The sequence below is a fragment of the Phycomyces blakesleeanus genome (genome assembly GCF_001638985.1).
Source record: "Phycomyces blakesleeanus NRRL 1555(-) unplaced genomic scaffold PHYBLscaffold_13, whole genome shotgun sequence".
NCBI classification, from domain to species: Eukaryota; Fungi; Mucoromycota; class Mucoromycetes; order Mucorales; family Phycomycetaceae; genus Phycomyces; species Phycomyces blakesleeanus.
Genome location: NW_017265146.1, coordinates 269,100 through 283,965, shown reverse-complemented (window position 1 = coordinate 283,965; position 14,866 = coordinate 269,100). Strand labels below are relative to the sequence as shown.

General features: G+C 38.4%; 5 protein-coding genes across 5 annotated transcripts; 4 read left to right on the top strand and 1 right to left on the bottom strand.

Annotated features, from left to right (window-relative positions):
• Positions 1 to 262: 262 nt before the first annotated feature.
• On the top strand, positions 263 to 2,827 carry PHYBLDRAFT_65631 (hypothetical protein; the record flags this gene model as incomplete). Its single annotated transcript, XM_018441500.1, has 6 exons — positions 263 to 460; positions 544 to 632; positions 687 to 992; positions 1,044 to 1,155; positions 1,254 to 1,982; positions 2,048 to 2,827. 6 exons carry the CDS (start codon positions 263 to 265, stop codon positions 2,825 to 2,827), a joined length of 2,214 nt encoding a protein of 737 aa, XP_018290360.1.
• Positions 2,828 to 3,518: 691 nt separating this feature from the next.
• On the top strand, positions 3,519 to 4,762 carry PHYBLDRAFT_146520 (hypothetical protein; the record flags this gene model as incomplete). Its single annotated transcript, XM_018431666.1, has 5 exons — positions 3,519 to 3,797; positions 3,951 to 4,075; positions 4,175 to 4,227; positions 4,320 to 4,491; positions 4,561 to 4,762. The coding sequence occupies 5 exons, from the start codon at positions 3,519 to 3,521 to the stop codon at positions 4,760 to 4,762; spliced, it is 831 nt and encodes a 276-aa protein (XP_018290359.1).
• Positions 4,763 to 5,144: 382 nt separating this feature from the next.
• PHYBLDRAFT_146519 (hypothetical protein) lies at positions 5,145 to 7,778 on the top strand (the record flags this gene model as incomplete). The annotated part of the gene is made up of 4 exons (XM_018431664.1): positions 5,145 to 5,552; positions 5,620 to 5,716; positions 5,820 to 7,544; positions 7,696 to 7,778. 4 exons carry the CDS (start codon positions 5,145 to 5,147, stop codon positions 7,776 to 7,778), a joined length of 2,313 nt encoding a protein of 770 aa, XP_018290358.1.
• Positions 7,779 to 7,972: 194 nt separating this feature from the next.
• On the bottom strand, positions 7,973 to 9,406 carry PHYBLDRAFT_146518 (hypothetical protein; the record flags this gene model as incomplete). The annotated part of the gene is made up of 3 exons (XM_018431663.1): positions 7,973 to 8,428; positions 8,486 to 9,007; positions 9,056 to 9,406. 3 exons carry the CDS (start codon positions 9,404 to 9,406, stop codon positions 7,973 to 7,975), a joined length of 1,329 nt encoding a protein of 442 aa, XP_018290357.1.
• Positions 9,407 to 11,957: 2,551 nt separating this feature from the next.
• PHYBLDRAFT_169454 (hypothetical protein) lies at positions 11,958 to 13,502 on the top strand (the record flags this gene model as incomplete). The annotated part of the gene is made up of 5 exons (XM_018436075.1): positions 11,958 to 12,209; positions 12,266 to 12,386; positions 12,464 to 12,517; positions 12,594 to 12,647; positions 12,724 to 13,502. 5 exons carry the CDS (start codon positions 11,958 to 11,960, stop codon positions 13,500 to 13,502), a joined length of 1,260 nt encoding a protein of 419 aa, XP_018290356.1.
• Between the last annotated feature and the right edge of the window lie 1,364 nt (positions 13,503 to 14,866).

Sequence of the window (14,866 nt, the reverse complement as noted above, 5' to 3'; positions counted from 1 at the left end):
AAGACTCTTTCCAGATAGGATACTTTTGTAGTTTGGCTTGACAACACAAAAAAGCTGTTCTTTACTTGAATTCTGTTTTTGGTTGCAATCAACCTTGATAATCGTGATAGAACAACATTTCCTAATACGGACCTTACTTCTTTTTTTTCCAATACTAAAGTAAATAAATAAATAAAACAAAGTATTGCCTCCTTTTATGTGACATTATGAAATCGTCTGTTTCATTTTGGATTTCTCTTCTTCTTCTTCTTCTTGAAACAAAATGGCTGTTGTCAGGGCATGGATTTATTTGCTCTTTACTCTAATATGCTTTGGCAGAGTATGGTATCTATTTCGTTTATCTACAGCATCTTTACGAGCTCCTCGTATACCGACCACCCACACAATTCCAGCTGATGTGGATCGCTCTATACCTATAAGTATGGGAGCTGAACCAAAAGGAATATTTTACTTTGTCCAGGTAAGATATCTATTTAAATACCCCTTTTTTTTTAAAAAAAAAGAAAAGAATGATTTACTTACAGTGAAGCTCTATGGATTTAGATTTCAGATCTTCATATATCAAAGTTTAGACCAAAGGGCCACACTCATTATTTTTTGCATTTCATTCGATCAATTTTGCCAGTATTAAAGTAAGCTTATGACTTATTTACATCACTTTTGCATCTTTATTAATATGGAAATAGACCTTCTTTTGTGGTAGTAACCGGCGACCTAACAGATGCAAAAGATATGCGCAGAGTTACATCTCAGCAATATGTTGAAGAGTGGTCACTCTACAACTACGCAATTGATCAAGGTGTTCAGGGCACCCGATGGTATGATATGCGTGGAAACCACGATTGCTTTGATTTACCTTCCTGGAAATCCCGTGCGAATCTATATCGCACTCATGGCCAGAGCGCATCTTTGATAGCAGAAGGTGGCGGTATTTATGCATGGGAAGAACGCTTGGAGTATGGTCGATACAAGTTTATTGCAATCGATGCTTGGTAGGTTTATACGATCCAGTGGTAATGCTTGGATTCTAAATTCAAATGTAGTCCAAAAAAAGGACCATCTCGTCCACTCAATTTCTTTGGTTATCTAACATCCAAAGCCATGGATCAATTGGCAAGCCATGTCCTGAGCGATAGTTACAATCACACATTCATGGTAAATTATATATACGCTGATTTATATTCTATTTATTATTGGAACATACAAAAAATTAACAATTTATTACCATGTTTCTTTTTTTTTTCAATGGAAAGTTTTCCCATTATCCTACAACAACTATGGTATTTGGTGTATCAAGTCAGGGGTACACCTATAGAGATCTCGCTCGACACACAAGTGCATATTTTTGCGGCCATCTTCATCGTCTTATCGGAGGGTTGGGCGACATTCTTCAAGCATATCACCCAAGTACACAATCCTTGGAACTGGAACTTGGTGATCTCAAAGAACACGGGCTGTATCGGATTGTGGCTATCGACCATGATCTGATATCATTTGTAGATACGCCTTTACCATCTGCAATTATGAAAAGTCGTCCCGAGAGATTGATTCCTCTGGACAATACAACAGTTCTTTGGCCTCATGCTGTAGACATTGCACCAGTCGTGTTGATTACAAATCCAAAAGAAGCTCGATTTTCTATCCCAGCCAAGGAACCACTTGAACAGATCCAGAAAAGCACTCACCTAAGATTTCTAGTATTCTCGTCTTTGGATCCCTCTCAACTTCAAGTATCGATCTGGATTGATAATATTGAGCATATACACCCGGCTGAATTTGTTGGGAACCAGGAAATGCCACTATGGGTAGCCAAATGGGACCCATCTAGCTTGGAACTAAAAGAGTTACACACTATCCGAGTACAAGTCGACACGCCTACAATGATAGGATCGTCTAGTATTGAATTTCGCTTGGATAACCAGCGTACAAAAGTGAATGGTGGAACAGGAGAATGGATAATTTCTACCCATATGACTAGTACTGTAAGATTCTGCTTTTCGACTTCTTCCTTTTAACAAGCTAAAACGTGTGTATATGTTTTTTTTAGCTTCAATGCATTACGGCGTTTTCTTTCTTGTTTATGCTGATATTATTGCTGGTCCCAGTTCTTCACACACAAGCCAATATTCCTACACGCTCGCCCATCGAAATATGGTCCAAAAAACTCGCCGCTTTGGACCGTCAAGATCCGCCAAGGATTTATGGATCCGTCCAAACCAATGTTCTGTCGAGTGCTCTACAATTTTATCAGTTTCCACAAGAGCAACCAATAGTTTGGCATGGGTTTCTTGTTGGTTGCTTGGTGCTTTTGACCTGCCCGTGGTTCCGTGCGGAATTCTTACCTTCTGCTGAAGGAAACGAGAGATATGGAAATTTTTATCTGTGGGGAATTATGTTTGGCTCGGTTTGGGAGCCTATTGCAGACACATGGTTATTTGGAGCTCTTACGGTTGTACTAGATGTGCTTGTATTCTTTGTGGTTTTTGTATATCGCTTACACTTGAAAGGGAGTGCGAGGTTTAAGAGCGGGATGGTAGTGTACTGGCTCTGGCGTGTGTCTGAATTGTTATCGCTTGCTATGTTTTATGGTGGATGGTGGCCAAGTTTGGTCCTCAATTTTCTTGTAGCCTGGTTGTGTTGGATCGGAGTAGTTCTAGTTGGAGGTATAGGAGGTATATGGACCCAAATTCATGTCCAGCAGCAAAATATTGTACCTGACAAGGAAGCACAATGGACTCAAGAAGATGAAAATGGATCAAGTAGTTCGAGTAGTTCGATTGAACCGATAGTGTGTGGAGTTCATGTGAAAAATAGGAGAAAAGTCTGATTTAATAGCCAAATTATGATATAAAATTCGGGCACTTAAAAAAAATTGTTCTTTTGTTTGAATGGAGTACGATTATGATTATTTTGGTGAGTGAAGTTATTTATGACCCTCATTATTGGTTGAGAAATCATATTATGGTTTGATTTTTACGGTCCTACAGTATTTTTGGGTTTTCTATTTCGATTTATGTCCAAAGGTCTAATGAATAGAAACAATACAGTTTTTTTTTACAGATAATAAACTAAAGCAATACTGGTAATGATTATTCTACAAGTTAGAGGCTGATCAATGTCAAAGGTGAAAAAACTAGGTGTAAAGCTAGAGAAAAACCAAACTGGAAACACAATATGAGCTAGAAACGCCACAAAAAAGCTTGATTGAAACATGAGTCGAATTAAAGATCTTCTGCTTGGCAAACGAAAAGTCATATCAGTTCGCCATCCCGCTACGGACATGAATGGAGTACGAGGGAAAAGCTCGATATTTAAATGAAAAAAAAAAAAAGGAAATTGGTATTTTCTATGTTTATAATCTCGGGCAATTTTTATTTTACTTTATTACAATATCCGTAGATATAATATATATATATATTTATTGTATTGATCCATGGTTACTAATATAAGATCCCTCCACTCTTAAATTTCCTTTTTCTCTTCTTCTTATTCCAACATTCTCTCTCTCTCTTCTTTCGATGGCAAAAAGAACAAACAACTATGAGGACCAACGTCTTCAGGAATCAAATTCAAAAATCATTCGCTGGTTTGGTTTTGATCAATTTGTTCCTGAACAGGCAGTGACTTCATATTGGGTCTCTTCAAAGACATTCTTGTTGATTCGCGTTCCAATTCTTCTCTACACAACCATAGTTATATGGACTGATCTTGGTGTAAGCGCAGCAGAGGGCGGTGGCTCTCGATTTTTTGGATATTTTACCACCCTAACATTTGTTGGTCTTCATGCTTATATCGTGGTAAGTTTATACATATACATACACATACATACATACATACATATATATATATATATATATATATATATGAGTATATGTATGTGGGTGTGTGGGTGGGTGGGCGTTTATTTACCTATTAAATATTTGTTGATCCCTAAAATTTTCATTACCTAGACATCAGTAGTGCATCATGTTCGTTACTTGATGCAATCTCCTCATCGCCCATCTTCTTTCCTTGATCAACCAGCCTGGATAAATTATCTATATGTCTGGCTATATCACACTGTTGTTACATTCAAGTAATATATTTTTATGTATTTGATCTAATTAATTAAGACTTGTGTGTAATACCTGTACCTATAATTTTTTATTTTTATTTTATTTTTTAATCTCACAAGCATCGTCACACCCGTTGTCTATTGGAGTCTTTTGGCAGGCACTATGCTTGAAGGTAAGAGGATAATTATATATATATATATATATTAATTGAATTGAATTGAATTGAATTCAATTTAAATTAACCTAATCAAATTATCTTTATAGATGGAGCAACACCTCTCAATTGGTGGCTGACTGGCTCTGTTCATGCTGTATCGTTCTTCCTGATGATGACTGATATGATTTTTGGCCGTGTGAAGTTCTTTATTAGACAAGTAATAACTGTACTTTGCACTGTAATTCTTTACATGTTCTTGTCATTCATTATTCATGCAAGGTAAGCTTTACTGTAAATATAAATGCGTGCTTTCTTAGCATACAGATATTTACATTTCTATATTTATAGTACTGGTTGGTGGGTATATCCTTTCCTTGATTGGTCCAACGGCCGATTTACTGCCTTGTGGTATTTTGCAGTAGCAATCGGAATAGTCGTCATCTTCTTTATCCAGTTCTTCTTTCACTGGCTCCGGGATCGTATCGCACTCGGTAAACCTCGGTCTTCCACCTTAGATTCAGAAGCTAATGATATACAGGAAAAAGATTAGATTTGAAGTGAATTGGCCACTTCAATTTCTTTTATATATATATTTATTTAAACTACAAGGGAGAAACATATCTGCCTTTATAAGAGTCTCGTCACAAAGACTTCAGTATTTTAATACTTTAATGATTAAACTTATTCTTCTATCCTTTCCCCCCCACCCCCTTCCTCTCCTCCATTTTAATCCTTCTTTTCCTTTTTTGTAAGAAATAATTATTTCTTATATTTATATATATATATAAAAATCCTAATATTTTTTTTTATTCTATTTTTTTTGATCTCTTTGACGGGCGTGACTGTTTGGTCCCTTTTTCTCCCGCTTCACTTCAACCCCTTTTTCTTGCCTTTATTCTCTTGTTGTCACCTTTCTATATATTATATATCAAATGGCTCCTTTTAAGCCTGCGTGGACTTATTTGGTCTCTAAAGACCTCGTGTCTGCAAACGATGCCATTGTTTACTCTCAGCCTCTTTCTCAAAACAGCCAACTAAATTCCATAAAGCAAGAGTCGACTTTACAGCCTGTCACAAGTCTCAAACCTTTGAGTGACAATACCTTACTCCACACTCAACTAATTAACAACAATACCACCCTCCAACTTCGCCTACTTGGCACAACACAACCTGAACGCGTCGTTAACATCGAGTACCATGTACGACTCTTGCATCTTATTATCATTACCACCACACCAAACACTGTATGTTGGCTCTTGACACTCGATGGCCGTCTGATCCGTCAAGAGTTACCTCCAAATGAAATTTGGGCTGGAACAATGACAGCGAAATCAACAATAGTACACACAATTCAATCTTTTCGACACACCGCACCACTAACATTTTCTGTCACCGATGAAGGGTTAGTGTCCCTTGCAGGCGAAGACGGAACACGCGTCTATTTACAATACAAACCTGCAGTATTGCCATCCGCACAACATATTCAAACGATTTACAAAGGCAGGTTAAGATCCCAGACATCAAATCTGCAACTTAACTTTATATATAAGAATAAAATAAAAAAATGTTGAAAATGTTTATGCTTATTGTATATTATCTATAAACAGACAAATCTTGGTGTGAATACAAATCAGAATCAAAACACACATTTTGGCCACTGTTGGCGTTCCAATCGTTCGGATCTTGGATTGGATGGCAAGCAGCAGAAGGAACAGATAAAGCTAGCCAAAAACATGCTATGATCTTAGCAAGCCACCGTAAAAATGCTCAAGAAGAGGTATCTATTGCTTTACGCAAAGATAGACGCCTTGAAGTATGTGTTTCCGGACCTTCTGCGCTCCAGAAAATAGCTCAACCATTGCCATGGCTTCAAGAAGATGGAAAACTTGAGTATCCCGAAGAACCTGATGTTCTGGAATCTTTTCCTGGTGGATTACCCAACGAAAGGCGCGCAGATTCTCTTAACTCTCTTGCTTCTTTTGCAGAACATCCGAAAATGGTTCTAGTGCCTACAGGAGGTGGATTGACATTGGTAGTTTACAGTGATATTGGAGTACCTTGTTTTCTGGTCTACACTCTTCCAAAAGACAGTATATTGATGGAGTTAACCCAGACTGTACCACATCCTTCAAAAGATACACTTTTGGACATGGACGTTCGTATTCATGAAACAACACTTGATTTTGAATTGGTGGGATTGTGGAAACATGCCAAAGATGACCGCTCAGCAGTGCGCACAGTGAGGTGGTCAGCAGCAGACAAAGGATTATTTCACCCACGATGGAGAACAGTCATGCCAACATGTTCCACCAACACATTTGATGCTGTTAGATATTTGAAGGATGGTACAGTAGTACTGGCAAGTGCTACGTCAGTTGGGTCCGTGTTCCCACTATCTTATCTCGAGGCATCATTCCTCTACCACACCAAGCAAAAAGAAGACTCCTTGATGGCTGAATGTTTTAGTCCTCTTGAGGATGTAGTTGCTGACCATGAGATCGATACTCCCTCAAGACAGGAATTGGCTTCTTTATTCCAGCAACCACCTACCGATCCTGAGAAGCTGCAGGAGATGTTGCGTACTACCTACACTAGTCCAATTTCTGATCTTAGCTCATTGGGACTAAAGACACCTACTTCACCTGCCACGGTGGTCGCACTTCGCTCACTAGTACATGTTCTTGTATCTCCTAATACTAATCTCGCCAGTAAGAGCCCATGGTTCAATTTGTGGAGACCAGATACGGCCAAATTCATTATCCAAGTTCGACATAGATTGCTACTGTCTGTAGTGTCAATAGTTACTACACCCCAAACTCTTGCTATTCAACAGGCCTATGATTGTTTGGAATGGGTCACCCGACAGGCTGTGTATCCTGCTCTGGTGGACAGTGTAGATTATGGTGTGGACGTAGTACATGCTTTATTACCAATCTATCCTCGCCTTCCTGTGAGTTTGTGCCTGAAAATCGAGTCACTCGGAGATGCACCTACGGCTACTCAGCTCGCAAATGAATTCTTGGATCCCTCTGTGGCCAAAGAATGTTTAGATCTGACCACAGCTGAGCGGGAATTCCTTGCTCTTCGTCATGTTCAAAAATGCATCCCCAGTCGTTTAGAAGAAGCTATGGAGACACTGGTAGCAATGCCCTTGACTCCCCAACGCCAGGTGTGGATATCGCGTTGGTTGGAAGCGGCTTACGCGGCTGAAGAATATGACCTTATCTGTAGCTCTAACATTGAGCCCGTAAATAAAACGGGTGGCTCGGGCCGTCTGACTTGGGAGGAACTTAGCTTTGCATATTATGCTCTGCGTCAACAAGACTCAAAAGGTAAGTGAGAAAACAGTCTTTGTTATTTGTTATTTGCTTATTTGTTTTTTGTTTTTGTGTTCTGTTTGTTTGTTTGCTTATTTGTTTGTTTGATTGCACAATCTCACAATGAATTTGCGAAACTAATTAAAATATATCCCTTAATTTCTAGCCAATCAATCAATGAAAGAGTATTTGAACAAAGCGCGGCCTATGGATGATCACCTAAAGACCTTTTTCACCACCCCTATGTAGACTTGTTAAAAAAACAAAAACAAAGAAATATTGCGTTTATGGAAATTGAATTGAATTGAATTGAATTGGATGAAAAGCTACAAAGATTCATTTATACTGGAAATATGAACAAGAGAATCAGATATAGGAAAAGTAGAAACAAAAAAGTAGAAACAAAAAAAATAGAAAGAGAAAGATAAGGGGAGCTTAGGTATTTAGATATCGCCCAAGATTGCCTTGAGACCTTGGGTGGTGAACTCATCAGGCTTGTAGTTGTTGTAAATCAAAAGGTTGGGTGTGTCCTTGGGGATCTTAGATAAGGCATCCTTGGTAGCCAACTGGAGAATCTTGTCTTTAATTTCCTTGGGGGTCACAGGTCCTTCCTCGAGACTGAGGAAGTAGGCAGCCAGACCTGCCACATGAGGGGATGCCATGGAAGTACCCGAGATGGTATTGACAGCATTCTTACCGCCCTTCCATACAGACAATATGTTCATTCCGGGTGCAAAGACATCAACACAAGGACCGTAGTTTGAGAAATAGGCACGATCATCGTAAAGTGTAGATGCGCCAACTGTGATGGCAAGCTCTGCTGCAGCAGGCGAGTAGTCGCATGCATCACTGTTATCGTTACCAGCGGCAACAGCAAATACAATACCTTCCTCGACCGCCTGAACAAAATAGTCAATACATAGAATCAAGTTATAAAGGGAACCAATTTTACTTACAGCATTAACGAATCGGTCCAAAGATGGAGAGCGACCACCACCAAGACTCATATTGGCAGCGGAACCCTTGAATGTCTTTCCGGCCTTCTTTGCCGCAGTTCCTGCTTTGATATGTTCGCCTGTAGCCCAGTCAACACCACTAATGACATCGCTCATGGTACCGGAGCCATTAGATCGGAGTACCTTTACAGCAACAGGCTCAGCCTTCTTGGCGACACCAAAACGCTTTCCTGCAATAGTTCCAGCACAGTGAGAACCATGGCCATTTCCATCTGCATTAGGATCACCGCGTGGGACAGTTTTTCCCCAGGTTGCACGGCCTTCAAAGTCGGCATGGTCGACATTGATACCGGTATCAATTACGTAGACCTTGATGCCTTCGCCACCTTGGCTGGAATAGTCATATGTTGATTTGTTTTCTAAGGTCAGTCCTTCTCTGTGACTAACTCTGGCAAGACCCCAGGGGGCATCGCGCTGGAGCTCACTTGCGTAGACCATCGAATCTCTTTCAACAAATGCGACCTAGATATTTTATCAGAGAATGTTCACTACAAATAAAACTTAACTTACATCATCTGATTGACGAATCTGGTGGAGAATGTGGTTGTCAAAGGTACCAGAATATCCTCTGATAGATGGGGTCTCATACACATGGCGGATAGTGTTTGATTGACGGTCTTCATTAAGCCACAGATCACGATCCTTGGTCTTGACCATGGACTGGAGCCAGTTTGCATGTTGTTCGACGTGGTTTGCAGTTAAATGATCCTTGAGAACGACAATGTATGAATCTGATACTGTCTCTGCTTCATTGGACACATAAAGTGGGGCCAAGTTTGAGGAGGATGGGTTGGACCAGACAGGACCGGCAGAGACGCTAGAGGCGATCAAGAGAACACTGGCAATAATCGAAAAACGCATTTGGGAAAGAAAGAGAGAAGTGAGATGAAATGGATGTGTTGAAGTGTCAGCTATTTAATAAGATTTGTTCGAGGTCAACTGACGTACAGCAGTTGATAAGACGTGACTATTTCTTTAATACTTTATGAAATGCGTTGCGTATGCTTATCATGCGGTCTTGGTCGGATTTCTCTCCCAACCCAAAATAGGGTCTTATTTGATTTACTTGCCAATGACCGCCGGCATGACATTAACTGGCTCTGATTGTACAGGGTCCTTTAAAAATGGTTGGTCCTTTTGATATCCGACATAAAAGGGGGTAGAGAACACATCTTTAAAGCTATAATGATAAATGTACAAACCAGAAACTCATAAACTGGTAAAACAAAAATGACGCAAGCATTAAAAAAAAAACTAATTTATCAAGTGATTACCAACCTTTGAACGGATCTATTCTTCTTTAATCTTGCTGTTTCTGATTAGAATATCGCAGCAATCTATTTATTGGTTATTCAGCAATCTTACGGGGACGACATTTTCAGGATGGGGCACTACCTTTTTTTTGCCGGACTAATTCTTTGTGACTACTTGTCCGAGGTCCGAGGTATTTTCTCCAATCCTTCAGGGCAAAACGATGTGTCCTGAAATTCTTAATATTTAAATAGAAAACCTTCTTTTCTATTCTATACTCATCTCGTAAGAGCTACTAATCAATTGCACTTAAAAATATTATTTTTTCTCGGAGATAGTAAAGAGATTACTTTGCTCATTGCAGATTAGCAATTAGAAATCATGATGTTAATAAGTATTCTCTAGAAATCACTTCAATATGAATCCTATCAATAAAGAAATCCGCTTTTTCAATGGAAAGGAACATTATCCTGTCCAACAACCTCTTCCTGTCTCACCAGTTAATGGTTACAGTGACATGACAATGGCAATTTCAAAGATGCAGGAATATGCACTTGCCAACAATTTTGCACTTGTAACTAGAGATAGTAAACCAACTCGAGTGTATTTGAAGTGTGCCAAGGGCGGTCATTATAAGAACACACGGAATATTGAAGACAGCGAACGCAAGAGAATTCCGTCTAGTGGAAAGACTGGATGCCCCTATCTCTTGAAAATATCATACAAGAAGGCCGCTAAAGGATATCTTCTTTTGAAAGCCACCAATGAGATTGAAGGCTACCACAATCACCCTCTTGATGATGACTGCCTGGAATCTACCTTGAAAGGTCGTTTGTCAAAGGTTACTGTCGATGATGCTAGGGAAATTATGAAGCTTGTTGAGACCAAAACCAAGACTCGTGAGATCCAAAAGGCGATCAATGAAGAGGATAATGTCAGCCATAAGTTGTATGTGAATGACATCAACAATATCAAGGCTGCTTTTGCTCGTGCTACTGCTTCCACTTCTCAGGATGCAGGTACTGAACTCGTTAAAACCATGGAAGCTAAGGGATATCTTGTACGCTATGACGCCGGCAAATATGGATCTCTTGAAAGAGTATTTTTCTCGCACCCAAAGATGCTAGAAAGAACCCGTCGCTTCCCAGAAGTCATGGCCGTCGATGCCACCTACTCAACCAATAATTTGGAAATGCCTCTTGTATGCGTGGAAGGTGTCCATAACCTCGGGGGAGACACTCTTAAATCGTTTCCCATTGCCTTCGCCTGGGTTTCGAATGCGAAACAGGAGACCTACGTTTGGTTCCTTGAGCAGCTCAAGGCACTTGTTTTTGAGAATAAGAAAAGCAGTTCTCTATTTGTAACAGACAAATGTATGGCCTTAATGAATGCACTTGACATTGTATTCCCAAAAAATGTTAAATTGCTATGCTACTGGCATATGTTGAATAGCGTTGAGAAAGCCTTCGCTGGAAAACTCAAGTCAGTTGCAGAGAAAGAGGTCCTTATGGAGTATGTGAACTCCATGATTCGCAGCAGTACCAGAAGGGATTTCGAGGTTGCGTTGATGAAGTTCAATGCAATATCTTCTGGTTGCGAAGTAGACGAAGGAGGGTCCAAGGTAGATGCATCGGTTTACTTTGCCGAAAGATGGATAAAGTGCCAGGAGAAGTGGGCAGGATACCTGACCAGCCAGCAAATGCATTTTGGGTGTACAACTACCCAGAGAGTCAAGAGCGCACACCAAGCTTTGAAAAGAGGGATATCAGCAATTTCGTCTTTGGGGCTTGCATTTGAAGCTATCAACTCCTATGTAGACAGGCTCGAAAGAGACTTCAATGCTATAAAAATCAGGGAATCGACAACTGTTGATGTCTTGGTTGGCCGCAACAAGCAGCTTTCCAGGCTTTTTATGAAAGTCTCTAAGAGAGCATTGCTTGTTATTGATCAAGAACTTCGCTTGATCAATAGAGACGATGAATTTTGTCATTGCAAAAACAGGTTTGAGTTCGACTTGCCCTGCAGACACTCGCTGCCAGCTGGAAGGGAGCTCACCCTTGATGATGTTCCTGAAAGATGGATCATAAACCCTGTTCTAAAAGAGACATCTTTCGAAGAAAGTTGTACAGCGCACGTAATTGCCGAGAGGCCAGAAGAGTGGATGCAAGAGATTGTAAAGCTTGAGGCTCTTTTCCGCTCTTGTGAGGGCAGCCAGCAAGTGGCCAACCTCCTTCAAAAGATCAAGAAGGTTACTTCTGAATTCGAAGGCAAAACTGGGCACCCTTCGATTAACTTTCAAGCCCCAGAAAAAAATAAATATCCTGGCAGAAGAAAGGGTGGTGCACGTCCCAAATACCTTCCCAAAGACTTTGGTCGGGCAAACTGGAGGAAGATCAGTGTTTCGTCTGGTCATGTAAGATAAAAAAAATATAACATAACAAAGTACTAATATGTATCTTGAAATACTAGGCCGGCCTTAAGGCAATGGTTAGGTTAAGAGCTAGAACAAGAGATGGAAAGCCTGCAGCTACACAAAAAACGAAAAACAACAAAAAACAAAACAAAAGCAAAAAAGAGCCTCTCGACCTAAGTAAGATGCTTTTTTATTTTACATATAATTGAGTTTATGAAAAAGAATCTTGTCATATATTTACATACATTTTTTAGTCGATGCTACCAAAAACAAAATAAAACAAATTAAAAAAGAGCCTCTCGACCCAGGTAATATGTGCTTTTATTTTATAGTGTAATTGAATTCATGAAAAGGAATCTAACCTTATACTAATATGCTTTTTAGTCGATGCCACCAAAAACAAAACAAAAAAAATAAAACAAGAGCCTCTCGACCCAGGTAATATTCTTTCTCATTTTTCAGTGTAATTGAATCCATAAAGAGAAATATCGTTGTATACTTATATGCTCTTTAGTCGATGCCACAAAAGAAATAGGGTTTAAAAGACCCGCTACAGCTCAAGAAGATTACCAATATGACTATCGCACCTCTGTTGGCAAGAGGGTTAAATTCCAGCCCGGTTTTCCTGTCTCTCATGAGATAGTCGATGACGTTAAGGGTGGGTTTAACCCTACTGCTGATGGATGGTGTGGTTTTCGGGTCCTTGCCCATTTGATCTATAAAGATCAAGAAAAGTTCCCTCTTGTGAAAAGAGATATGCTTGCTACCCTTCCAAAATACAACAGCATTTACGCCAGCACGTTTGGAACCGATGTCAAGCAATTAGAAGACATTATAAAGCATGGTTCTGATATCTGCATCACCAACTCCAACTCCAACTTCATCCCAGCGTGTTTAGATGCCAGTATGTGGTTTAGCGCATCCGACTGTGCTCAACTAGCTGCGGACACCTATAAGCGACCAGTCTGCGTCTACTCAGACAACCCCAACACCCCTTCCGTATCGTTCCTTCCCTTCACCCTTCCCAAAAACATATCAAAACATCAACAACCTCTGATTTTCAATCATGTTAACAATAACCACTGGACAACAGTACACCTCTCCCGCAATGTCTCAAGGAAATGGCCAACCATTCCTGAGTTATTCTTTTTGGGTTGTGTCAGAAACCAGATTCCCGACAACTTTGATACTTACTGGAACAAGTTTAAAGAGTTCAATAAGTATGATCGTAGAAATGCGATGTTCTCTTTTCTTTCCGATCAAGAGGAACATGTTGATCTCACTATAACATAATCTTTTTTTCTTCTTTTTTTCTTTTATTTTTATTATATTTTTCTTTATACTTCATTAGCTAGACAACTTATTATTTATATACTCATTTACTCTTATATTTTATTAGCTAAACGATCTTTTTTTTTACCTTTATAAATCTTATCAATTTGTTTCTTTGCGTCAACATAAGCTATCTATCACTTGTGGGTTAAATGAATCTCCGCTCTGTTTTTTCATAGAAATCATTCGTGGGAAGTACTTTACCCTACGAGTTACACATATATCCAGCGAATTAAAAAGCATAAATGTCGGGTGATGTTACACAGATAGAGCCAAACTATCTTCGAATATGTTATATTATGCATTTGCATCTATTTATTTCATCAATTCAAGACTTGGCTCTCTATAACTTTGGATCCAAGTAGTGTATAGATATATGTATGGGTTCTAGGATTTTTAGTTGAATTGAAAGGGTCGATCATGAGAAAACTAACGTAATATCTCAAAAATTTGCTTTTTTTCAATAAAATAAAATATTGTATTTGCTTGTAGAATCACTTTTTTCTCATTTGTTTTCTATGAAACTTTTACTGGATTCATATGTTATCTGAATATATGTAATTAAAAACTTTTTTTGGTCTTATATGAATATTTTTCATTTTTTTGTATTTTTGATAAAATATCTCATGTACATGTTGTAAGGAAATGATAGAAAGAGTTTTTACAGAAGAAATAAAAATAAAAAATAAAAAATAAAAACATGAATTTTGTAAATATATATTCGCTTAACTTCTATGCAAACTTTCTTAGGCATAAAAGGCTTCATTACCTTTATATCCATTATGAAAGTTTTTGAAAAAAATGCAAATTATATGGATTATAATCTTTTCCACTTAAATCACACAAAATGAAAACATATGATTTATGTCTCAAGTTAAATCGTGAAAATATGACTCATTAGCAGCCACAGGTATGTGATTTGTTGACGGGAGCCAAATAAATCTTATATCTTACAAATACTCGATTTTAGTTACCATTTTTGTATAATAAGTTGATTCTATTTTTGCTTCTTTGCCTTATAATATTATATCATAATTATAGTAAGAAGTAAACTTATTAGTGTTTAACTATTAATTATGACTCTAAGTAGCTGTCACTTTATCTAATATATATTTTTTTTAATGTAAACTACATTTATTCTACAATTATTAGATATACTTTTTAATATATGCAAAATTAATTAATACTATATGTATTCTCAGACATTTTTGCGACTTTGTTTTTCTTTTCTGAAGAAGATTTAGCAGTTTTTATTAGTGTTTATCTTAAATAAGTATTAACAAAAGGTAATGTTTATTACATTAAAGGATATTATAAGCCTAATA